The sequence below is a fragment of the Rhinolophus sinicus genome, linkage group LG01, assembly GCF_036562045.2.
Source record: "Rhinolophus sinicus isolate RSC01 linkage group LG01, ASM3656204v1, whole genome shotgun sequence".
NCBI classification, from domain to species: Eukaryota; Metazoa; Chordata; class Mammalia; order Chiroptera; family Rhinolophidae; genus Rhinolophus; species Rhinolophus sinicus.
In genome coordinates, this window is record NC_133751.1 from 171,789,864 (window position 1) to 171,816,963 (window position 27,100).

Here is a 27,100-nt window from a genome sequence, read left to right on the forward strand (position 1 = left end):
CCACTCTACTTAGTACCATTTATTTATCAACTATGCACATTTAGAACCCTCCCGTGGGCAAGGCACTGTGTATAGGCCTGGCAGGGGACAAAGGATGACAAAGGTCTCTGTCTTCTAGGACCTTCCACTGTACAACAAAAATAACAGAAATAGGTCGACAGCTACCCAATAAAATCCAGAATGGGAGAGGAACAAGGGATGAAGTGTGCAGATCTGGAAAGGGGATAACATTTGATTGGAAACTCTAGTGGGAAGATTTCCTGACAAGACATAAGATGAAACTTTCAGGATAATGCAGTTTTGAAAACTGGTACAAGAGAAGAAGGCTTTGAGGTGGAGGAAACAGGAGAGACATGGAGAAGTAAACGGATAGGGTGGGCATGAGGTCAAGTCTGCCCGGATATGGGGCATGTGTGGAAGCTGCCTCTCCAGGGGTCAGCTAAGGGCCAGGCTATGGGCGAGGGACATTAGTGTCCAGCTGAGGGGCTCCACGTGGATTAGCAAGTGACAAAGAACCAGATAGAACTCAGCTCTGGAAAAGCGTCAGGTCACAGGGACTCAGTAGGAAGAGGCTGAGAAGGGGATCACTTGGGAGGCTACTAAGTAAGAAATGAGGAGACCCGATTTGAAAGCCTGAAATGAGATGAAGCCATGGAAGGAGAGGACAGATCTATCAGGAGCTTAGAAGCCACAGGTCTCAGCACAGACCAGCTACGGAGAAAAGAGGAGTACAATTTACTACTAGTCCCCAGTGTAAGTGGCAACAAGGATGAAGGGCAATTGGCCTAAACGAGGAATTCAGGAAGCGCTAACTGGCCATAAAACATTTATATAATGGCCATTAAACCCTTCTAAATTATTTGAATTTCCATAAATGTTTCCTCTGGGTAAAATATTGCAAGGAGGTACAAATAACTCTCCCTCCGTTACCTCTGAATGAGCTGCTGGAAGAGGCTGAAGGTGCGGTCCCATAAGGCTTGTTTGTTTTTTGTGATGGGGTCATGATCATAGGTGAGTTTCTGTTCCAATTCCTCAAGCTTTTTAAGCTGCTGACGAACCTGCTGCAGACTCTCTGCAACGATGGTGAACCTGGGAAGGTACATGACACAGGGGTCTCAATCAGAAACAGTCCCAAAGCAGCCTGGATTAAAGAGAATCACGGACACCAACAAGGGATTTTCACAGGCAACACGTGCCATTCATTATCCACCCGGCGGCACTCCTCACTGCAAGGAGAAACGAAGAACAAGGCACATAGTGGTGTTCAGAAGTGATGTGGGGAGAAAAAAACTAACATGTGCTGACTGATTATAGCCCAGACCAAAACCTCCACACACCACTGAGAGGGACCTAAGGAGAGATGGATAGGGGCAGTGGCTTCTAGGGGAACTGTGACTTCAACTGACCTGTAAGATAACTGGGATTTAAAGGGACAGGGCAAAGAGGAGGGCAGAGACGGGGACACGGCAAAGCAGACGCCATCAGAGGTGATGCAGGGCAGTGAAGGGCTCCTTTAGATTTTATATCAGGACAGTAAGTAGTGAGAGAGCAGCCTGGAGGCTGTGGAAGCAACACAGAGGAGCTGCTAGGCCTGAGTTAGGAGGAGAGGAGGAAACAAAGGTTATTGCTTCACTGTACTGAAAGAAGGCAATATGCTTCATCTAGATACTCAAAATATAAACCAAGGAGGAAACCTAGCAATTGCTTTCGGGTTCCTCCTTCCTCTCAGTAAACTGCCAACGGTGATGCGGCCTCTGAACCAAATCAGGCTGTGAAAGTGTCACTGTATTTGCCTGGAGTAATGACAGAAAATAAAATCTTCTCCTCAATGAAAGACGTCTCCTTCCCTTTGTGGTGTCATTCCTTTAATCCAGTTCCAAGCACAGAGAAAGCGGCCCTTGGCCATGAAATGAGAAGGCAGAGAGATGGGGGTGGGCGATTTCCTGAGAAATTCGAACCCAGCGCTTCCCAAGTTTGTCTGGGTCTTGGCACACCAGAAAATAACAATACCTGTAAAGCACAGTGGGGGATGATGGAGGGCATTTGCGCCTCAGGAATAGGCTCTTTGTGGCCTAAAGTGACCACTAGGGGGCTCCAGACAACCCAGAGTGTCCCTGGGCCCTGGAGAGCTCCGGGGACAGAGTCTCCTAAGGCACATGGGGCACACTGGGCTGGGAAGCTCTGTTCTGACCCACAGAAATTTGGGATAAGGGCAGGCAGTTCACAGAATAAGAATAAATAGCTGAATATGAATTGTGAATTTTTTTTAAAAAGTAGCAATTCAGAAAATCATCTGCGAGATCTCTTTTCCTTGGGCCCTTGGGAACTGTTCCAGGCCACCATTCCTTCATATCCCTCTAATTCCACGTCTTCCATCCCCTCTATTTGATTCGAGGTCAGATCTCGTCCGTCTCCCCTGGACTACACTAATATGCTCCTAGTAGCCCACCTAGTCTTTCTACCTCTCTTCTACCCTCCTGACTGTTGCCTGAGTGACCTTTCTAAACAAAAAATCATTGAAATAAACATCCACTTAAATAAAAGGCCTGCCTGGCTCACCAGTGCCCACTGAATAAAGTCCTGTTCCCAGCATGGTGTGAGAACCTCCACGACCAGGCGCCAGCCTCTCGCCAACTCTACTTTCCTCCTGCCCTTCCAGGCACCCCTCTCCAGCCATTCAAAATGCAGAACTGCAGGCCTCGTTTGTGTCCTGCCTCCCCTCCCGTGTGCCTCTCTATGCTGTCCTCCTGGTCTACATGAAGTACTCCTATTCACTATCAAGAGTCAGTGCAAGTCCGAATGCTCTTGGAAACCTTTCCTGGTGGCTCCTTCCTGCTTTCGTCCTCCACAGAAAGCTGGACCACGTCAAACTCTAAACCAAGGATTTGACAGGTCCATTCAACTAATGCCACTCAACTGTGCACTGAGTTTATATGGTTAGCCAGTCAGCTGCCACTTTTCCACTTTCAAGAACCTTACCAGTTCTGCAACTGATCGAGGCAAGCGTTGGGGGGTCCCCCAATGCAGGCACTCTGCTGTCTGCGCTTCCATTCCACCAGTTCATCATTAATCAGGGCTTTCTGGGTAAGTTCGGTGATATTCAACAACTCTATTATTTTGTGTACTACTTCCTAAAAGGAGAAAAAGAAACAAAGTGAAATAAATTCATCATTAATCACTGAATTTTAAAAGATTTTTTTTTTTAAAGCAAAGCAAATATTCTTTCATCTCAACTGGGGCTCTAAACCAAGTGGTTATAAAAAATATTTTTTCCTCTATTTTAAACTTCAAGTTCATTATTTATAGTCTGTGACAAAAGCAACATGTTTTTCTGGCAAGTGAATCACTACCTTTCTCTTACTGTCAAGCATTAAATACATCTTCTGGAGTAACATCTGTTCCTGTTTCTGATCATTCTTTGCCACACCACTGGTTTCATGTTCTGTGAATTGGGAGAGAGATAGCAGATAGTATAAATATAAAAGACTACAAGACGAACTAAGCCAAGATTCACGAACATTTAGGAGAAATATGACCCGAATGCTATCTGGCGATAAGTCAAAGTTGGGTCTTCTTCATTCTTTAATGAACAAAACAAGAAAAACATCCAAAGAATAAAAATTGGACACACTAAAACAAAATACTTGTTTTCAACAACCCATGTAAATCAGAAACAGTACTGTCTGGTTGTTAGGTCATTATAAAATATGACCTAAATGAATATAAATGACAAAATTAAACACTTCATCTAAAAAAGTAAAGCATATCCCTAGCTTTAAAAGAGAAGTAGACAGTTAGGAAATAATAGTAGTTGAGGTTACTTTCTCTCATACTTTTGACCCAAATCTTACCAATAATCTCTCTAATATTAACTATACTATCCTCCTAAGGATTACCAGGGTTACAGCAGTCCCCTACATGTTCTACAGAATGCACACTTTTCAGTTGCTATAATCATTAAAAACAAGCAATAACAAAATAGAGCGAAACTGCTTTAAAACATGAGAAAAACATTGAACAGGGGAACTCCACACACCTATCAGTCTGTCAATCAGTGTGCTAGGCACAATAAATAAAGTGGATAACACACAACTAGTAGTTATCAACTAGGGATGATTTTGCCCCTCAGGGAACCCTTGGCAATGTCTGGAGACGGGTTCAGTTGTCACCACTGAGGATTAGGAGATAGTTCTACTGCCATCTGGTGGGTACAAGTCAGATATGCTGCTATATACCCACAATGCACAGGACAGCCCCACACAACAAAGAATTATCTGTCCCAAATTGTCAACAGTACTGAGGTTAAAAAATCCTGGCCTGAGTCATCAAGAGGCCAACACTGGCAAGTCAGAGTCATAAAATATTTGGCAAATATGAAAGAGTATTTGTCTTTGTTATCTAGTGTAGACAGAAAAAATGACAGCCAATGAGCACCGCTTTAAATGTCAGCTCTTACCTCTGTTCTGCGAGGTTTTGCATTTAAAGTCATATTCATCCTGTAAATCTTCTAAGGTCTTGATTTCATGCTCTATACACTACAAATAAAGACATAAAAAGGTTTTCTACTGATCAGCTTCTAAAGACTTTGGGAAACAGATTATTACTTCTGTAGGACCCAGAAAACCACAGTAACAATCCTGCTCCCTCAATGATGCAAAATTCTAATCCATATACATTAAACACTTTCTATATCACTAATACGTATATAATAATTTTTCTTACAAAAGAAAGTATATGGCTATTTCCACACTGGGTTTCTACTTGAATGAAGTGTTTCCCTAGGAGGCTGCAAGATAAAGTTGCTCCAAAGAATTGAGTTTGGAAAGACACCATCTGAAGCCCCAAGTCAAGGCCACGCTGGTGTGACCAAGAGACCCACAGGGTATCGCCCGCCTCGGCTGGGAGGCCTTTACCATAGATACAGGCCGGGTGTGAAGCGGGCTTCCTCATCTCGTCCTCCCAAACAGTCTAACAAGAGAGAGGAATGAACACATGGCACCAAGGCCACTGAAGCAGCCTTCTGCTTCCATAAAAATTGTCTTGCCAGTTTATCTTAAAATTGTTGTGGATGTTTTACAGAAATGTATCAGAATTGCTTTCAATGAAACGTTTTGTTCTCTTTCCAAGCCTTAGCCTAAAACAGGTACTTGAGGAGGATGGGCCATGTTTCTCCTGGGGCAAAGTGTAACCTCAGGAACACCCCAATTTGAGAGATGCAGATGTAAAGGACTATTTAGAGCAGCAACATCTAGGGGCAAGGTCAAGAGTTACAACAGGAACTACAAGGAAGAATAAGATAAGCTCAATGTTTGGAAGTTACAACAGAGGCCATAAAAGTCTTATCTGCTCATTGGTTTTACCTATTTGCTTACATAAGGCCTGGAACTTCAGCAAAACTTTTCTTCTCAATTACTGAAAGGACTGAAATCAGTTACTATGTTTACACTAGAGCAATTGAAACCTTTTTTTCCTCCACAAAAAGTTACCGACTCAATGTACATATTTATTCAGTACTCACCATAACTTTGTCCTTCACATTTCTGACTTTGTTGTCGAGCTCCTTCTGTTTGTCTAACATCACAGTGTTCTGGATATTCCCCGACTGAGCCTGTAATGAGAGGTACAAGGTTAACAGCAATCATTTCCTCCGGCGTATTTACCTGCTGGTTACCCTCCAAAGTCAAGTCTGTAACCGTGCAAACCCCCTACCTCCCAGACCTTCTAAAACTTCCTTACAGGCTTCCCACGTGAGACATAGTTCAGTTCCCAAGGCTCTGGGAAATGCTGATAAGTTGTTTATACCACAGAAAGGCTAGACTCAGTTCATGCTTAAAAAAAACAGTATTTCTAAAATTTTCCATTAATTCATACAGTTGCATGGCACCACACAGGAATTTATTTCAGGGTTTCTCAAATTCTGTAGACAAGATTCTTCTTGCCCTGTACTTATTTGTCTTAAAGCTTTGGGACTCACAGTGTGGTCCCCAGACAAGCAGCATCTTGCCACCTGGGAGCTTGTTGGAAATGCAGAATCTCATTTGATTACTAAATCAGAAACCCCATTTTGACAAGATCCCAGGTGACTGAGAGGCTTTATCAAAATTGAACAACACTGCTGATGAGGACTGAAATGAGTATCTGCTGCTCTAAAGTAATAATATCAACCCAGACTCCCTGGGAGTATTTAGTCTTCTTTGACTTTGTTACCAGAAGACTCAGAACACAGCAGCACCTATTTATTCATTACATATGGTGTTCCCTGATTTATTCATGTAGCACACGCTTACTAGGTGCTAAGACAAGGTCAGGCAATGTCTTAGGCCAGGCAACAGAATGCAGAACAAGACGGACCCTGTTTTCGTAGAGGTTAGACTCCAGAAAGAATCTATTTTTGTTTAGAGTTAAAACCCCATGGGCAAAAACTGTGCCTGTCAACCTATACATAGCGCCCACCAGTTTTATGTGGGCATTTCTGTGTTTTCAAATTTATCAGTCTTTTCTCTTTTTATACCTGGATTTTCCCTCATATTGGGAAGCCTTTCCCTATTGATAGATTATAAAGGAGTTCACCCATTTTCCCCCTAGCACTTGCATGGTTTCATTGTTTTTACTTTTAGATCTCTGATACATCTGTATTTTATCCTTATGAAGTATGGGTCCAATTTTAACTTTTTCCCAAGGCTATCCATTTTTTTTTAAACAACATTTAATGGAAAGTTCACATTTTCACCAGTGCTTTGAGTTGCCACCTTTATCATATAAATTTACATATGCACCTGGGTTTACTTCTAGATTTTTCTCTTCTTTCCCATTGGTCTTTCTCTTCATAAGCCTGAAGCGCTGAACAATGTTTAATTATGGAGGGTTTATCGTATATGTAGTAGGTATAGTCCCACCTCATTGCTCTACTTTTTCATGAGTTTCCTTGCTATTCTTGCATGTTCATTGTTCCTGAATTTCAGGAACAATTTGTGTAACTCCAGAAAATGACTTATTTTATTGGGATCACATTAAAATTATGAATTAACTCAGGAAAAACTGGTATCTTTATGATCCTGTTTTTAATTCTTATGCTTCTAATGGTTTTCTTTTGTCTAACTGCATTGGCCAACACCACCGATACAATGCTATATAGCAGTGGCAGTAACGGATATCCTTGCCGTGGTTCTGATTCCTGATGTTTTCCCAATTAAGTAAGATACTATTTCTAGAACTGAGAGATGTATACATCTTAATACATTAAAGAGGTATCCATCAATTCCTATTTTAATGAATTTATTTTTTATCAGGGATGGATGTTGGATTTTTTTCAGACCTTTTCAGCGTCTATGGAGATAAGCATATGCTTTTTCTCTTTATATCTATTTATATAATGAATTACATTAATGGATTATGCAGTCACAATCTATCCTTATAATTTGGAATAAATTTTACTTGGTCATGATGTACTATTTTCTTAATATAGTATTTAATTCTGATCCCTAATATTTTATTTAGGATTTTCACATTGATATCCCTAAGTGCAATTGGTCCAAAATTTTCTTTTTTGTTCTATCTTTATTAGGTTTAGGTAATCAAAGCTATTCTTTGTTCACAGAAAACATTTGGAAGTTTTCCTTCATTTTATGTAGTCTGCAATAGCAGAAATTCAAAGCAACTGAATTATACTGGTGTAAAGTATGTATCAGAAATTCCTGAGAATAACTGGTATCCCCAGGTGCCACATGTCACTAAGTGATAATCAGTACTGTTCTGGCCACTCAGAATGAGCCATCACCTTGAGCAGCTGCATAAGGGTTCCTGCCTCTGCCAGGAAACCTTAATATGTTTCTAAGCCAGCTGGATGTGACTCCACGTCCTATGGGCTCTGCTAACAGCTGGGACACTTCGCCCACTGGAGGACCCTGACTCCTGTGCCCCTCCAGAAACTATCAAGGGTTAGCTTAGTGAACGGGTACAAAAAATCACGGCTGGAAGAACGCATCCGCACTCCAGCTGCATCCCCTTCCTGCGGTCACATTGGGAGATGCTTGGTGGAGCAAATCTGGTGTTTGTGGCAGAGGCGTAAGAAACCTACTGCTTCAAATTTAGGCAGTAGTCCATCCAAGTTATTAAAACCCTTTGGTATTATTCTCTTAACTCCTTTCTCTTACTCTCCTTCTTCTTACTACCCGTTCCATTCCTCTACCCCACGCCCATTTGTTAAGCCACTACTTCGCTGGTAACTTACCATCATATACTTAAAAAAAAATAATATTGCTATGACCACTGTACACTTTTGACACCTTTCTACTCCCAGGGTGAGTCTTTAACTTTTTAATTTTCTGACAAATCAGGAAACCACTAGAACATCAAACATAAAGGTTGGAAGGGACTTCAGCTGTCATCTACTCCTATTTTCTCATTTCACACCTGCACCTCTCGAGACCTTATTTGGAGGGCTTTAATTAGAACTTGGTTGCTTACACATTTAGACCTAAGAAAATCTTCTGCCCAGGGAGGCTGTTCTCTTCACCTGAATGAGCAGCTGGCCAGGTAAGGGGCTATGTGACAGGTACTCAATAAGTATTGGAAGTCCCAGTCAGAATGCCCTCATGTCCCATTTCACAGATCAGAAAACTGAAGAGAGGTTGGTTACGTGACTTCTCTAACGCATGGGCTTTAGAGTCAGACAATTCTAGGTTTACATGCCAAACATTATTAGCTCTGTGGCCTTGAGCAAAGTACTTGACTTCTAAACCTTGGTTTTCTCACCTACAAAATGGGGATAAGAATATCTTCAACAATGGTTTTGAAAACATTTATTCAAATAAAATAATGTTTATAAGTTGCTAGCGCAGGGCCTGAAACAAATGTATTCAGCATATGGTAACTCTATTATTACTCAAGATCAAGAAGGTGGAATAGCAAAGGGAAGCCTAGATCCACTTCATATCTTTCAACCTGAAAGAAACGGTCATGCATATATTACCTTTTCCACCATATAAAAGGAATAAATAAACAAGGAAGAAAGGGAGGGAGGGGAAAAGCTTCGTGTGCTGTAATGGCTGCAGACAAAACATTTATAGCCTACTGAGCACCCCCTATGTATGATATAATATTCTCTGAAACATATTTTTCAAAAGCTCTTCTATTAAAACATAAAAGAATGGAAACAATACTTCCTTTCGCAACATTTCTATATAATTCTGTGTTCTTTAAATGCTCTAAACTGGCTCTGAATTCTGCATGTTTTTAACTTGAATTTCTTAAATCCCCATGTACCTGTCACATGGTTTTAATAATTAGCAATTCATGGGCACTCTTGTTTCATTTATATTCTCCCTACTCCTCTGGCCCCAAAACTGGGTTATTTTGAAGAAAATACATCACATCATCATTCCATACATACGTACATCAGTATAAATAGAAGATATATTATTAAAATGTAGTTACTTCAAGAGGGGGGAAACGGCGAAGAAACGTTTCTAAATTTCCCAGACAGTAGTCAGCTGGATAACTTTGGAAAGTAGGCATCTATTATGCCTTTTCCCTTTCCCTGACACCCCCAGACATCCAGTGCCTTCCCTCAAACCCAAGAAGGCCTTGCTTCTCTTGCTCTCAGCTGGGCAATTAACTAAACTTCCTCCAAGGTGTTCACTGATAACTCAGGTATCCTCTGAGAGGCTTTAAAGGAACATTTCCCCAGGTTAACTACATTTTAAAGGGGAGTTCAAAAGATGACAAGCCATCAAGACCCAAAGCATACACAGGTGATGGGGTTGATTTAGGAGAGAAGGAATCATCTCTGCCTCCCAATGCCACCTCAGGCCTCGGCACCAAATATGAGGAGAGAAACACTGGGGTGCCAAGGTGGACACTTCATTCTTCTGCTCATCTCTGTTCTTGGCCGTCCTCTCAAGTCTATTTGAGACAGAGGATTGGTCCATAGCATAATACTATTAAGGAGAAAACCCCAAATAATCAAACTGCCCTGCTGAAAATCTCCCAGGTGTATGCCATGTGGAAGACAGACACGCCTCTCTCAGAGGAGACAATACAGCCAGCTTTCCCTCCAATGTTGATATACACTTCCATTCACCAGACTGGGTACCAGACAGACTAGTCCGCTTGAGTTTAAACAAACAACATATATCTTTAAATGCTCAGGGCAGCAAGGCGCTTTCAGTGTGACAGGGAGACATGAACAAAATGCCTCGGGAAGCGGCAGAGTCACAAGGACTGGGCAAATGCTCAGATGTGCTAGGAGAGTGGTATTCGCCACCATCACTTCAATTCTTTCTCTCTCCCTCCCATAATCCCACAGTTCACTTTGTTAGTCATTTGTGAGTCCCAAGGACGCATTCCACTGCGTACCCTGGCATTCTCCCCCTCAAATTGGAATGGTCTCAGCCAGAACAACCCAGACAGTGGTTTCACAACTGTCTGCCTGCTGGGTTGTTTCCACCACCCCAACCAACACTCAAGAAAGGAATGAACAAATGCCATGGCAACCTCAAAAAATTGCTGAACTCTGATCGCCAGAAGGGATATACTGAGGATTAGTAAAATCAAAATAAAAAACTCCTGCACTAATACAATCATTCATCGTTTGGATGTCTTAGAACTCTAACAGATATCTCAATCCTATTTAAAATACAGCTCTTGATTTTCCCATCAACCTGCTCTCCTCCAGAACCTACTGTGCCCTGCAAAAACCCTAATCTTCTCCCTTCCCTGTCTTCCCCAGCTCTGTCAACAGTATCTCCAAAGTAACTCAAGTCACAAATCAGGGTCATCTTCAATTTTTCATTTTCTCTCACTCCCACGTCTGATCCTGCAGTATAAGCCCCAGTATATTGGTAGCTTGTCTAAAACATACCCTGGGCCTGTCCACCTCTTCCCACCTCTACTGCACGCACGTCCCACCTGCTCTCCCTAGACTTCTTCTATAAGAGCCCTGGAACGTCAGAGAAGTTTCTATAAGAGCCCTGGAACGTCAGAGAAGTTTCTATAAGAGCCCTGGAACGTCAGAGAAGTTTCCTGATTTACAGAAACAACCTGACCCCCCAGACACTCCATTACTGTCTACACAATATCCTGCTTGATTGTCATAGCAATTATCACTCCCTGACAAAACCTGTGTTTCCATGTTGTCTCTCTCCCTTACTAGAATGACTTGCCTTAGATCTTGAAGCCAAGGTCTGTAACATCTCTCTTTCTGACTGTCCCGTCTTGGGGCTATAAAATCAGAGCTCTTATTCACCACTGCCTTGAACAGGGCCTGAATAGTATTTGTTGGATGAAGGAATGACTTTTTATTTTTTTATTATTATTATTTGTATTTGGTTAGAAAAAAAAGTACCTGATTGAATCTCTGGGCATTTTCCAGAATTTTTCTTTCCTCCTTCAAACAGTTATAGATGATCATAGACATCTGTATTGGGTCTTCCTGAAAATTATCCTACATAAAGGTTGTTAGAACAAAGATAAATTTCAGAATGTTTAAACGACTGTGTATTATAAATTGAAATGAACTTGTTCATTATCCACTGAGAAACCTCACCTCATATTTATTCGACTCTACATAAGTTATCTTTGATAAAATCAAAATATTCTTTTCACAAATTATGACAAAAATTGCTCTAACTTTCCAATAAGTGCAGGCACTAAATTACTTCTTGATTAAAAAACCAAGTATTTTTATACATGGACCCTATAGCATTTTTACTTTAATTTCTATTATTCTTGAGCCCAATTATCTTCTGTTAGGATCCTGAGACATTGCAAATGATACAATTATCCATGATATTCCTCAATGAATTTATCTGTTGGCCTCTGATTTGAATTAGACCAAAGATATTCAGTTTTTCTGTTTTCTGGTCAAAACTGTTTGCAAAATACTGGCAACCATGGCTTTTTATGACAGGTATATTCAATCAAAGTCTATATGAGAACAAATTTTTATAAAGTTAATCGGACTTCCCCACTCACTCGTATTATAAAGTCATAGGTACATTCACAGAGGGGGAAAGAAAAAACTTCTAATTACCTAAGTTGAACAAACAGCTGGGTTGTGCTGTATGAAACAAGAAAACGATATTACTCATCTCCATTAAAACAGGGAAGTTCCATTAAAACAGAAGTAAGTACGGTAGCCAGACTTAAGGGATGCTGGGAGTACGTCTGAAGAAATCCTAAAACTCTGTAGCACATTCTCTCCTGCCCTTTGACTTTCTCTTCCATGGAAGGGCAAATCCACCAGAAGCAAAGCAAGGCACAGTCTAGCTCCAATTGGGGACATCAAGGCTTTCTGGACTTACTCTCCATCTGTACACCAAGGACTTAGACCGGACTCATCATTAAAATGCCTCTGCACTTTGAAATGTTACTACTCTCTGCTCTTAAAATGTAACTCTTTTTCTTTGGTTTAAATATCGACAACTTTGAGTAAAACCAGGTTATAGCATTGCATGTCTTTTGGAATTACTGATGCCTAACAGGTGATAACACTTAAACCTAAAAATTTCTTATGTGTTTCCAAAATGAATTGATATTTTACTTATGCTAGAACATATTAGCCACATAAAGGGATTTTATTTCTCATCTCTGTAACTTTACTAAGTGAGTGTGTGCTCAACAGTATTAATATTTGCTACAAGAAAAAAAAACCTCTCATGTAAACGGAACATTCCAACTAAAACACACAGACCAGGTCCTACCTGGAGATTACGCTTGCTTTTCCTTATGTTGTGCTGCAACAAAAAGTTATTCTCCAAAGAAAATCGACTGTATTGATCATCTAGTTGCGATAGGAGGTCGTGAAAACGGATGGTGGCAAAGGAAACATCATTGGCGGCATGCTCCCTGGGTGGTTTAAAAGTCACACATTTCATTTAGATACTACTTTAAACAGACAAGATAAAAATTGCTTCCCATACTGAAATTATTAACAATAATTTTAAGTGTTTTCTTAGGTTTTATTTCCTTCTTTTGAATCTGACATTGCTTTTAGCAGCAATTTGTACAGTATTTTGGTTATATACAATTAGCATGAAAAATTCTGGAACTCCAAGATTGGGCACGACATTGTTAATGGTGATTATCTCTTGAGGGGAAAGATCAACAGGGGCCCTTCCTATGTCAAATAGTTTCATAACATTTGAAATATCTGCAATGAGCAAATGATAAGTTTTAAAATAGAACATGTGTCAGTTTTAAGAAATATTCCCTTAATTTTATTACCTTCTTCATATTTCTTTTTTAAAGTTCATTGGGGTGACAATTGTTAGTAAAGTTACAGAGGTTTCAGGTGTACAATTCTGTATTACATCATCTACATATCACATTGTGTGTTCACCACCCAGAGTCAGTTCTCCTTCCATCACCATGTATTTGATCCCTTTTACCCTCATCTCCCACCACCACCCACTTACCCTCTGGTAACCACTAAACTATTGTCTGTGTCTGAGTGTTTGTCTCTTCATATTTCTAATCAACATTTTACCATAACTTAGCTTGAATTATTTCTTTTAATTTCTTTCTATAACTGGATCCTAACTTGGAAAATATTAATAATTGGTGTCAGTATTATCTAATGAATCCAAGACATTTAGGAATATGTATCATAATTAAATTGACAAAACTACATAAAAGTACTTAATGACTAACGTATATAGCGTTGTTGAGACACATGCATTTTTCAAACCAACACATTTTTTGTAACAGATAATCCCAATCAATGGCCACGAATGAAAGTCATCTTTCAGTCAATGTGGCTCCAAGTCAACAAGTTATTTTAAAAGCACAGAAAAACTTCGTCTTCTGTCAAATGAGTTGTTCTTACCAGTCTTGCTTTTCTAGCCACTGTGCCAGGTACTGTCTGATTTCCATGGGAAAACTGTCATCATAGAGCTGGTGAACCTGCTCCAGAAATTTGGAGTCAAGCTGCTGAAGCTCATACCACTGGGACATCCTAGAGGAAAACAGAACATAGATCATGAATGGAAGTCTGCAGCTCCAAAGAAAGTATATTTAGCATTATGTTTCTTTTAAATATCTTGCTTAATCCAAAACGTAACTTGTCTCTGAAACATCTTATTTAAATAGTGTCTATATTCTAAAGCTTGTTTTTTTTAATTGAGTTTTGGGGTCAGTTACCTTTTGCTTTCCAGGAGACACATTTTCAGGTCTTTGCTTAAATGTCAACATATCAGGAAAGCCTTTCTGGCCACCTTATTTAAACCGACACCATCTCTCTCATCCTGGAAAACACTATCCCTCTACCTGATGCGTTTATCTCCATAGTACTTGCCAACATCTAAGCTACCACCACACATTTTCTTTTTCATTTTGAATATTGTTTTCCCAGCATGAAGGAAAGGATTTTGGGGGGTTTTGTTCACTACTGTATCTCTAGAACAGTGCTGGGCATTTAGTAGGTATTTAATAAGTATGCCATTTAAATAAATCTGTACTTTTATCAAGTAAATGGAAAACATTAACTAAATAGATTTACTTTAGGACAAATCGTAAGAACGCTCCCAAAATTGTTCTCTTACAAATTACAGTCCATTTGTAATTTAACTCAAAGAATTTTAAACTGGTGCTTTATACTTTATGATTTATAGGGTAAAATGACATATTTTTGTTACATACCTTTTAAAGAATACACACACACAAACACACACACACACGGAGAGAGGATGCCAAAAAATGTATACATATTTTAAGAAAGGAAAAAACTGTACTAATGTATACAAATAACAAAAGATAAATACAAGTCACGTTTGACTTCTGCAATTACAAGAGGTGCTCAAAGTGGTAGTCCCATGTAGTCCCCCATGTTTATTTTTTCTTTTGTTTCCCTTGCCCAAAGGGATATACATGTAAAAATATTACTAAGGGTAATGTCTGAGAATTTACTGCCTATGTTTTAGGAGTTTTATGGTTTCAGGTCTTATATTTAAATCTTTAAACCGTTTTGAGTTTATTCTTGTGTATGGCATAAGAAAGTGGTCCAGTTTCATTTTTTTGCATGTATCTATCCAGTTTTCCCAGCACCACTTATTAAATAGACTGTCTTTACCCCAATGTAAATTCTTGCTTCCATTGTCATCATTTAAATGACTATATAGGCATGGATTTATTTCTGGGCTCTCTATCCTGTTCCATTAATCTATGTGTCTGTTTTTATGCCAATACCATGCTGTTTTGATTACTATGGCCTATAGTATAATTTGATATCAGGTAGCGTGATACCTCCCGCTTTGTTCTTATTTCTAAAAGAGATATATTTTCTTCTTTGCCAACTGCAAACAATAAATCTGGCAGAAAAAGTCTTAAATCTTAGTAATAACTTTTAAAGATTGAAGAAATATTGTTAGATGTAATATAAAAGGATAAACTAATACTATTTCTTTGGATAATCATAAGTCATTTTTTACACAGCAATACTAAAGATTAAAAATTAAAACAAAAATTTGATTTAAGAAAGTCTTAACATTCATTACGAAAACGAAAGGCCTCCCATCACCACAGTGTAATTTAGGATTTACATCAGGCACATCTGACAATATTCAGAGTGGATATAAGTGAATCTTGTCCTACCGGGCCTCTGAGGAAGAGGTCAGGATTTTCAAGCAGAGCATGGAAAAATGTATGCATGCCTGCTGGTGAATACATGTGTGCAGGCATGAAGTCATGATTACTCCACAAATTTCCTTCCAAAGGGAAGTAATGATATGGTGGGACTAAAAAGCTAGTTACCATCGCAAATACCAGCAGAAATGGACCCAAGCCTACCCTTTGGCACACTTTCTGTAGCAATTTTACTTTCACTTGAAATCTGTTTTACCTGAGCAGAAGACTCCAAATCTGTGGCTCTCTCCTTCCCTCTTAGGTATGTAATAAGGATATGCCTAAAGCAAACATGCTGGCAGGAACATCTGCCAGCAAAGGCTGCTATAGCTCCTATTAGGCAACTGACCTCATGCAATTCACTTCCCTAACAGGATGTTTGTTAAGAGTGGATGAATGAGCACAGACACAGCACCTGGCACAGAGCACGCAATCAATAAATCCATGTTAACAAAACTAGAATCCATCTCATCTTCTCACAAAACATGTTACTAACACAAGGATTGGCATAACTGTCCCCCAATCACCAGGCTCAAATCCCAACTTTCAGGCTGACTCCTTTCTCTCCAGTCCCAAGATCTCCTACCTCTCTGCCTCCAACTCTATCTCCCAATCCAGCCGTCTGCTGCACAAAGGTTGGACCACATCACTCTCTTGCTCAAAATTGCTAAGGTTTGCCCATTCCCAGGCCAATTTCCACTCCAAACTTATTTTCATCTATTCACAAAGCAACCTAGTCACCAAATTATCTATGGGTTTTTGACTACGCCCAATACTTCTGCTTTGCTCCAGTTGTCACGCACCCTTGAAAAGAGGGTCCCTATAGATTTCTGCCTTTCTAAATCCTACCAGTATTCAAAGGTAGGTACAAATGCCCCTTCTTCCATAAAGTTGTCAGAGCCTTACCCAGAGACAATTAAGCTTTCTTTGACTTGTGTCTGATCGCATTCTGTGTCTATTAGAGCATCAGTCCCTGTCTTTTTTTTATAAAGCTCAGTGATGTCTCTCCTGCATGATGTAAGATCCAGAGTTGCAAGGACTATGCCTTTAAAAAAAAAAAAAAATATATATATATATATATATATATATATATATATATATATATATACATACATACATACTCTGGACCTTGGACAGTGTCCTGCACATATAATGTAATCAATAAATCAACAATAGTTTGTTGAATTAAAATCTAGTATATTTCAGATTGCAATAGAAAGTAAAGGGCAAACCATATTACGGTCCAACAAGCCTCCTCATTAAGCAATGGTGCATACTGTATTGTGCTAGAGAGGCTCAAGTCTTATTTATGTCCCATAAAAATCACCTCTCTAACCTATACAAACAACATCCAAAGCACAATCAACCACAAACTTATGTATCTACCCCCAAACTCTTCTGTACTAGTCAGAATTTTTTAAATTAAGATTAACTAGTCAGAATTTTTTTTATTAAGATTAATTTTATTATTTGGGGGTTTGCAGGAACGAAACATCACTTTTATATTCTAAAACGACATTAAGCTCCTTCGTCCTTAAACCTAGATACGTAATTAAGTTCCAAAGTCATGTACGCATTCATTTCATGATCATATACTGACCTGTCAGCTTATGCCCCAGCGAGGGGCAGGGTGGGAATTCAACCCAAACAGCAGCTACACACAGCACTTCAGGTGTCAAGACTACTCAGTTTGCATGCACAGGATGCGACCTTCTTTCTAACTTAGACAGCTCTCCAGGGGTGACACACGGCAAATCAAAACTTTCTGTGAAAAGAAGATAACATGACTATGATGGAAAGGGGCGGCAAGGAGGAAACAGTAAGGGTAAGTGGGGTCATAACTGTATTTCACAAGACATCTTCACTGCTAGGGCTCGACTAGCAGGGAAAACCGTGCCATCATGGAAAATAGCACCTGGGATACTAGGATCGCGCGTTCCTTCCGGGATGACGGAATCACCTGGCAGCACGGCCAAGCCGGTCGTCGCCCAGTGTCCCGCTGCCCCGCCCGGACGGCGCTGGTCCCAGCGCATTCCCACCCGGGCACCTGGAACCTCACGCCCGCTCACTCTGCGCGACGGATCGAGCAGGGAAGGGCGAAGGCGCTGTGGTGTTGCCTCTCTCGGGCGCACCCAGTCGCCTCTGCTCTGTCTCGGGTTTCACCCGCGTCTTCCCAAGTGCAGCCAGGCCCCTCTGCAGACTCTGCGCAGGAAAACGAAAGCACCTACCTAGAGAAAAGGCAGCGCCGGCCGCCCCGCCTCCTCCGCCTCCACCAATCACTGGGGCTCCCGCACTCGGCCAATGGGACCCGGCTGTTCCGCGGTCGCGCCACCTCCCCCCGGGGGTTGCTGCTTTGCCAACACTCTGGGTGCTTCCTTGGTCCCTACGTTAGTGACGCGAAGCTAAGCTCTGTGTTTCAACTTGGTTGACTGGCGGTTATGGTTCTACATTCTACAGCGCAATTAAAAGGAAGTTCTGTGTTTGTAAAGGACCAAATTTGGCGATCCCTGCGTTAGCGCCATATCTGAGAACCGGAGGCAGAGGACACAGGTTGGGGCATTGTCATTCTAGAAGCTCAACTTAGCAGCTGACCTCCGTGTAGCTAAACCCAGGGGTCGCTTTTCTGTTCTCACCTACTTGAACGCTCAGAAACCTTCTGCACAATTAATGTCTCCATTTTTTTTAACACCACTTTCTTGGCCATGATGAGGACACACACCTCTTCTTTGCTTCTTCCTACCTCTGTAGCATTCTTTCTCCATCTCTGCTCCACCTATACTACCAAGCCGGTCAATGTTAATCGTTGTCAGGGTCCAGTTCTTGGTCTGCTTTACCTACATTTCTCCTTACGCTGCCCCGTGATGACCTCACCCACAGCGTCCCAATTTTCTTCAAGAGGTGGAGGGCTGCTGTATGCGTATCCTGTTCACACCTCCTTCCGAGTTCCACACCTGTGTACAGCCCACACTTGACTCCCTTCTTGGACGTCCTGTAAGTTCTGCCAACTAGTGATGTTCAGAACCAACTCATCATCTTTCTCCCCAAACCTGCCCTTTTTCTAGAAATGGCACACGTGGGATAGCTAGGTGTTATTTTTGACATTGCCTTCTTCCTCACCCTGCACACCTCTTCCTCAAGCCTTGTTTGATTCTTCCTTCTAAATATTTCTCGTCTCATCACTTCTCACCATCTCTCATGCCATCCCCCCTTTTCTGTCATTTAGATTACTAGTGTAGATCCCCAAATGGCTGCCACACTTCAGTTAACTTTCTTTTAATTCACTCTCCCTACAGCAGTTTGAGTGATTTTATTTTTAATTGAAAAGCAAATTATGTGTTTGTCAACCTGAAAATCCTCTAATGGCTTTTCTTATAAAAATTCAAATTTCTTAATATACCCTACAAAGAAAAGCACTAGCTCCCTTGTCATTTTCTCTAACCCCATCTGTGCCACTCTTTCCTTATTTCAGCATTTTTGTTCTTCAAATAAGCTGAATTATTTCCACAAACTCAGAGCCTCCTCACCGGCAGTTCTCCATTTGGAAAACCCTTTAAGCCATCACCCTCCGCCCCCAACTTTTTTGATGGCTAACTTGTTTTTTATGTCTCAGCTAAAATCTCAGCTTAAATGTCACTTCCCCGGTAGGCATCCCTGAGGACAGCCTAGATTAGATCTTCTTGGAATATACGCCCATAGAATCAATTGGTTCCTTCAAGTAGATGGAACTTGAATCAAACCTTGAATAATAAGGCAACTTTGGGTAGAAAAAGGATCTAAATAATTTCCCAGAGATGTGCTTATATATGTGTCTCCTATAGTTGTTTCTCTTCCACATCTATATACTCCTTCTTGTTACAAAATGTTCAACCTCACAAAACTAGTACTGAACTGGTGATAGCAATGACCCTTGGTACCAAAGTAGCAGTCTTCTGTGAAAAGAGATGCTAAGCCACCAAAAAGAGCCCTTCCCCTCCTACTCATCTGCACTAAGGGCCCAGACAATGTTTGAGAAAAGCTGACTGCAGGAAGGGTAGATAATGTTTAAAATACCCTTTTCTCTGGTACTGTAAAATCTGTACCTAGATTAGCTTTAATATTGATGGGGGGATTAAATAATCTTAGCCTATGTAAACAGGATGTTTCTCTTTGGCTCTCCACATTCTGGTTGTTATCAGGGTCTAGGATCTTCCTTCCCTATGCCTTTGTTCTCCTTAGTTTTACAGTCATTGACAATACCCTGTCGTAGGCCTTCATCACTTCAGAACTGGAATGCTACAATAGACACCAGACTTCTTGCCTTTCCTGCTCCATTATTTTTTCCAAATTAAATTCTCGAAAACACTGTATTTATATAGTCATTCCCCGCTGAAAAACCTTGCTAACTTTCATTGCATTTATAATAAACATAAACTGGTCTGGATCCTCCACAGAATGCCCCTATCTTTCTTTCCAGCCTTGTCTCCCATTGTCCCATTACCCAACTAAACTCTGTCCCCTGCTCTCCCCTCATGCTTTTAATTTTCCCAGTTCTGCTCCTTTGCACATACTACTGGCAAGTATTGCACATACTGAATGACTAGTCCTGCCCCTTACTCCCTTCATTTATTAAATCCTTATCCAACTTTTAAAACCAAACCTAAATTCCATGTTCTCCTTTTGGAATCACGTGAACCTGTGGTGAGCAATCTGGTCACTGATATAATATGATATATAAGTGTCTCTATTTATGTTGACAATCATCACACAGTCTCTTATGAGTTTTTGAAGCGTCCAAGTCTTACCCATCCAAGGTTCTAATTTCCTGGGGTTCAAACTATATGTATTTTATAGGTGTGACTGTTTAATATATTGACTGCTTGAAAAGCAACCAAATCAAAAAACAAATCAAACAAAAAACTGGGGATACAAAAATGACAGACCCAAACGTGAGATGGCCTCTTTAGAACAGTCAGCTTGGGAAGTTGTATCTCTATACCACCAACATTAACTTTGCAAAAGGCATACATCTAGGAAAAAAATAGCTAATACCATGTCTGGTAGACTATATTATTTGTCAATATTTTTCTTTCCCTTCCCGTTCTTTGTCATGGAGTTCTATGGATGCTTCCTTCCCTATGCCTTTATTCTCCTTAGTTTTACCGTCATTGACAATACCCTGTTGCAAGCCTTGATCACTTTAGAACTGGAATGCTACAATAGACACCAGACTTCACTAAGAGGGGAGTGCACCTTCTTGTGCATTGACTCTGGCCTTGCTGTGTGACTTGTTCTAATAATGGAATCTGAGCAAATGTAACTCCACCGACCTAAGATTTTGCATGTTCTGTGTGACAGACTTGTTTTTGTGTGCTTCTTCCCTGCACTAGGAGATGGCAGGCTCAAGCATCTGCTGCTCCTCCAGCCAGAGTCCTGGAAGGAAAGATGTGTGGAGTCACCTGGAGCAGAACTGCTGCAGCCCATCCATATACCCGTAAGGGAGAGAGTGGGATGTGTTTGTTGTCATTGTTGTAAGTCACGGAGGTATTTTTTGTTTGTTTTGCCATTGAAATAGCTGACTAGTTCATAGACGACAGAATCAAAATTTGAAATCATCTGAACAGGATAGAATGCTGCTAGGCTGAAACCAACTAGATAAAACTTAAAGCAGTAAATGCTAAGATCTGTATTTGGGTTTTTTAAAAAGCAACAAACAACAGGGTACTCTTTGCTGCCAGTGCCCAGTTTCTGAATAGTACTCAACACTATATCTAGTTGGTCACTAGCAATCAATCAGAAAAGGCAGGTAAAATGAAGCTTACTATTTGCCATCTGTCAACTGGTGCATATTCAAAAGAGAATAAAGGATGGTGAGGAGTCTAGAAACCACATTTTATAATGAGTAATTAAAGGCCCTGGAGTAACTCATAAATTCACACAACATTATAGTGGAAAGGCTCTTACAAACCATGCCAGTCCTCCCATTTGGAACAAATTTATTTTTTCTTGGAGAAAAGGAGACAGTGTCATTTCTATTCTCCATTCATCCCCTCTTTTATTGCCAACCACCCACTTGTATTTATTTGATTATATTTACAATAACTAGAAACATAAAGACTACAACGTAGCCTACAAGCCAAAGTAAAAAGATATATATTAGCAGTTACACATTCTCATCATAAAATATTAGGAAGGATCTCCTGGTAGATTGTTTTCAATAATGGCTCCATTATTCCTTTTCCTGTATCCACACTCCTTTGCAATGTGACTCTGCAGCTCCTTCCAGCAAGAAATGGGGACTGTTTCTCCACTGCGCTAGCTTGTCAATTGCTTTGACCAATATTATGCAGCAAAAGTGACATTGTGTTATTCTGAGCCTAGGCCTCAAGAGGCCTTACACACACCACTCCCAGAACCCTGTTCTGCCTCCATGCAAATCGGTCTTGCGTGCTGCAGGATGAGAGGGCACAGGCCACAGCTGAGTCCTGCAACTGTCAGGGCTTAGGCCTCAGACACGTGAGAGTGCCTCGGCAAGATCAGGTGGCCTGACCCGGATGAGCAGAACTGTCCAGCCTACCCTACACGCACAAGCGAAGATAAATGGTGGTTGTTTTACCCCACCGAGTTTTGGGGGTAGTTTGGTTTGTTATGTAGCAATAGATCACTGATACAGAGCTTATGGGGAGAAGCAAAACATCCTACTACTAAATTCTAAACAAACTTTCTCAAGTGGTGCAGGCCCACTGCCCTTCCCTGACCACGAATATTTTCTGTGGGGTCTCTCATCCCCCAGTAGTACACTAGCCGGTGTGTCCTTATCACACACCCATGAAAAACTTACTAGCTCTTTGTTCTGTCTGTATGGCCTTGGTCTGTTTCAAAACGGCAGCTACAAGTCTGATGAAAAAACCTAGAGTAATATGTTTAAAGACATTCCCTATCCTTCCAGCAACCTTCCAGCATTTTGCATATTTTTCTAATGTTGGTAACCTAAATAGCTAACAGTACAAATTACACTTAATCAGTGTAAGTAAACCATATTTGTTAATTTGTAATATAATGGAATTGAAGGATTTGTAAAATTCCCTGCAGTTCTTTGGATTTTTTTATAGTCATGTTATAGAATATTAAAGTTATGCTTTCAAAGACTATTTAGTTACATTGGAAAACACTCATGTATAAAATTAAACTAAAATGCAGGATAGAACACATAGCATTATCCTAGTACGCTAAGAACATGTAGAAATGGAACTACATGGAAACACACTGAGACAGAGAGAAAGACAGGAGAGAGGGAAAATATTTTAAATGTTTCTGGGTGGTGGATACATCTTTATAATTTTCTCTTTTTTCCCCAAAAATATCTATAATGAGCACTATTACACTTGTCCAAACATCCTCACGAAAACCTTTTGAAGTCCTGTGCTTTCGTGTGGGTGGCTCACACGGGCCCAGAACCGGATACACTCCAGCTTGTGCAGGCAGTCCGGCTCTTGGGAAAGTTTCCAAAACAGCCTGCCTGGGCGCGCGGCGGGAGGGACGCAGCTGCTCAGAAGAGCCGCCCCACGTGCTTTCGGGGAAATAGCCGGGGAACGAGAAGGAGCGGGACTGAGAGGAAATCGAAAAGCGAAAGTCAGAGATATGAGGAGCTGTACGCAGGCGCGAGCCTGGGGCTTTCCCACTGAATGCCTGCCTGCCTGCCGTCCCCGCCCTCGCCCCCCAAACCCTCGCCCTCCTTGCCGGATCGAGTCTGAGAGAAGTGGTCCCTGCACAAAATAAAAGGCGGAGGAGGGGATGCCTATTAATTTTAGAGATTGCGAGAGGAACATTTTCTAATTGCTTAAGGTGCTGGAAATTTCACCCATCCCACTCCCACCTTTTCTTTCTTCCCTCGGCCTAGAATCATAACTTTTCCCTCCCTCACTTCTGTCTCTACACAATCTGCACGTCGGCTAACTCAGATCTTACTGGTCTTTCAAGCTCTGACCCTCACCCAACTTGGATGCTTGACCTTAAAACAGGCATGTAATAGGTGGGGCTGGCTGTTTCTTCATCTGTCCTTTTGCTAGATCCGCAAAGGTGGCTTTCCTTTTTCCTATATATGTATATATGTGTGTATATATAATTACATATATATATTATTTTATATATATTATATATATATAATACATATATATAATATATACACACACACATAGTTCTTTTGGGATGCTGTTTTCCTGGCTTGTTCATGGACTGGCTTCTTATTCTTTAGGTCCTCAGCTCACATATCATCTCAGGCAGACCTTCACTGACCACTTCTTTCAGTTACTCTATATCACATATTCTACATAGCCCTTATTAAATCTGTCCTTTATTTTTTGCTTGTCTGGTTTTCTCTCTCGTCAAGCAGTAGGGACTTGGTGCTGTTATAGCCTGTCTCGTCCTGGTTCCATGAGAGAATCGAGCCTAATGCCCCGAGGTATCAGTGTATAAATTACCTTCTTTGAGAAACTGAGAAAACAGTCAAGAAAATCACTTTCTGTGTTTTGTGGTTCAGATGGGAAACACTAGCTGAGAAAAGCAATGCCTGATGCAGAGTAGTCCTCAGTAATATTTTTGGATGAGTGAATAACATCATTGACCAACACTGTGATCAGTAATCACACGTTAATTCAACCCTTCAAACCTCAGCACTGGCACTAGGCCCATTGGGCTAAATTGAGAGGGAGAATAAAGAACATGTTTATTCTGAAAATATCCCCTAACGGATTTTAATTAGAACACCATTCTTCTACCTCTAACCTCTCCCCCATCTTCACCCTGTCTAGATGGCCTCTAGGATTCTTCCCATCTGAGGCAGCCAGTGAGACATCTAAGTGGATGACTGTCAAGCCTAGTGTATAATGTAGGATTTTTACCAGGGGCAGGAGTAATAAAGATCATGAGTTTAATGAAGGGGAGTTAAGGGGAAATTTCAGGAACACTTGGTTGGGTAGATGTCTAGGATGTTTGACACATGTGAGATGCCTAAATTAAAGTTAGAGTGAGCTAATAAACAGTATAATTCCAGAGCTTTTCGATAGAGTTTGGAAGGTAAGAATGAGGTAAAATAGAGGAGCAGTCCTATGTTGTTTGAACAATAGCAAGCGTGTTTGGGTTAATCAGTTTGAAGACGAATATTAAGAAATATTCCATGATTTCTGAGTTTGGAAGTATTGTAAAGGGAATTTTAGCTTAGTCTTGCAGGCAGACCAAGAAGCAAAGGAAAGAAAGGAACTAATTGCTGACCTCTTTGTGTTTAAACACCACATCATTAATGAATATTCATTAAAGGGTAGATTTCGCTAGATTCTAGGGATATAACTGTAAACAAAGCTACCTTGGTCCCTGTGCATAGAGCTTGTTTAGCATCTAATGAAGAAGACAGATGATATGCGTTTACAACAAAAGTGATAAGAACTGTGGTAGGGAATCTAGAGGATACAGAACGGGCATGATGTGACCTGAGCTGTGTGTGTGTGTGTGTGTGTATGTGTGTGTGTGTGTGTGAGAGAGAGAGAGAGAGAGAAAAGAAGGCTTTCCAGAGCCTGAAGGATGTATAAATGTTATCCAGGGGACAGATCCATGAGAAGGTGTTGGAGAAATGAGAGGATACAGTAGAGGGAAGTGATCGTGAGCATAGACCATCAAAGAAACTGAAAGTAGTTCAGTCAGTCATGTGTGTGTTTGGAGGATGAGAAGCCACTGTCAAGGAGAAGTGATAAAAGAGAAGGTAAGATGAGTTGGAGAGTAAGAACAGACTTTGGAAAGATGTGTTAAGAATTATGGTCTACATCCAGAACTAGGATTCTTAGCTCTTTTTTGTGCCATGGACCCTTTTGGCAGTTGGATGAAACCTATGAACTCCTTCAAAGAATAATGTTTTTAGTTTAATAAAATAAAATACCTAAGATTAAAAAGGAAACCAAATACACTGAAATGCAGATATTAAAATATTAAAACCAACTTTGTGATACAGGAATATAAGTGCTTCTTTATTAACGGCATCATATAAGATCTAGTAATGGGTCTGATGCAAACTGCTTAGCAGAAGCGGTATTTTAAGGTTAACTATAACAACTGTAATGAAACAAAAATGTGGTGTAAATTATGGCTTGTTGCTCTTATACCTAATTGAAAGAAATTCTATTTCAGCTAGAAGTTTATGGAAATAAAATTCTAATTATTGCCATCCAAATTCATGAACCTCCAGAATTCTGTCCATCCTCTCCAGGTAAGAACTGCTAACCCAGAGCATTGCGAGCCATTTAAAGACGTTAAGCAGGGAGTGAAATGATCCGACTTACTTTAAATAGAGCCTTCTGTCTACATAGGAAACCACATGGAAATGTTTGTTGTATTTACTGATGTTGCATAGAACATCCTTCATCATGTTTTTATACTGTCCTCTTTCTGAGGATTTAGGTTGAAATGTTCCGTGTCTTACAGTGGTGATTCCACAACTGTGTGGGTTTGTCAGAAAAGGGTGGATTTTACTGTCTGTAAATTGTACCTCAATAATCCAGATTCTAAAAAAATGCAATCAGTTAGATCAATCAATGCTCGTGGTCAGTTTGAAAAAATTAAAAAGACTGTGTTAGAATTGGAGCGTGTGCACAGACGGCAGTTTACTAAGTCTGGACTACAATTACCGGCTGTTAGAGCCCAGCGCTGGGATGGTTTGGCCCCTACTTCTAGTCTTTCTACCACAGGGAGTACATGGGCCTACTGAACCCTGTGAGGTAAAGAAAAATTCCTTGGGCTTGCAGAGTTGTACCCACTCTAATGGTTCTTTGGGGGGCTTTCCTTGCTACCTTAAGACTGTGAGGAAATGTACGGGCAGCTGTCTTGCTTCAGCATTTATTCCAGATGAAGGCACTGGTATTCAGTATTGTTGGTCAAAGTGATTCTTTATATGAAAAATAATTTGAAAAGGGATTAGCAAAATGGACATCTGTGATTTGTGTGGGATGGGTGAGGGGGAACATGAAAATATGATTAATATTTTGAAAAGCTACATTATGTTTCATTAAATACTGCTTATTTGTTACTAGTTGGCAGAAACAATAATTCTGGGCTATAGAGGAGGAGATTGATAGGATGGAATCTCTCTAAGGGAGAAGGCAGTTTATTTTAGAACCATTTTTTTGTTTTGTTTCGTTTCGTTTGTTTTGTTTTGTTTTGTTTTTTTGAACTCTTTTTCCATCAAACATCGGCCTCTCCCTGTTTGGCTTGTCTGAGAAACAGGAAATGGTTGGAAGAAGTTAGAAAGGAGTCCTCCAGAGGGGACTGTCATCTCTGATTGCAGTCAGGGCTCACCTTGGATGGCAGCCTCAGGATTTTTCTGCAGTGGGTCATGGCAGATGTCTCCGTATTGTGACTTCTTCACCTGGCTCAGCAGCTTTCCTAGGGCCTGGCAGACAGAGAGAGCTCCCCAAGTCCTGGCATCAGACGATTTCCACACTACTGCTAAGGGCAACAGCTG

General features: G+C 40.7%; 1 protein-coding gene and 1 long non-coding RNA gene across 7 annotated transcripts in view; one reads left to right on the forward strand and one right to left on the reverse strand.

Moving 5' to 3' along the window:
• STAT1 (signal transducer and activator of transcription 1) overlaps positions 1-17,971 on the reverse strand; it is a 38,055-nt gene extending 20,084 nt beyond the window's left edge. The window contains exons 1-10 of one of the 6 annotated variants that reach the window (XM_074339284.1): positions 17,847-17,971; positions 17,219-17,383; positions 13,826-13,954; positions 12,702-12,846; positions 11,345-11,443; positions 5,519-5,608; positions 4,457-4,535; positions 3,351-3,442; positions 2,980-3,131; positions 931-1,089 (exon numbers count right to left, since the gene is read on the reverse strand). In XM_074339284.1, the coding sequence (XP_074195385.1) occupies positions 931-1,089; positions 2,980-3,131; positions 3,351-3,442; positions 4,457-4,535; positions 5,519-5,608; positions 11,345-11,443; positions 12,702-12,846; positions 13,826-13,953 (944 nt within the window). In that variant the 5' untranslated portion in view covers position 13,954; positions 17,219-17,383; positions 17,847-17,971. Of the gene's footprint in view, positions 1-930; positions 1,090-2,979; positions 3,132-3,350; positions 3,443-4,456; positions 4,536-5,518; positions 5,609-11,344; positions 11,444-12,701; positions 12,847-13,825; positions 13,955-17,218; positions 17,385-17,533 lie in introns of those variants that run through there. The other 5 variants (XM_019740725.2, XM_019740724.2, XM_019740726.2 and 2 more) reach the window with 5 other exon arrangements.
• A 71-nt stretch (positions 17,972-18,042) lies between these two features.
• On the forward strand, positions 18,043-26,477 carry LOC141572928 (uncharacterized). The gene is made up of 3 exons (XR_012498499.1): positions 18,043-18,168; positions 20,985-21,125; positions 25,771-26,477. It is a non-coding gene; the product is annotated as an uncharacterized LOC141572928 (long non-coding RNA).
• The last annotated feature ends 623 nt before the right edge of the window (positions 26,478-27,100 follow it).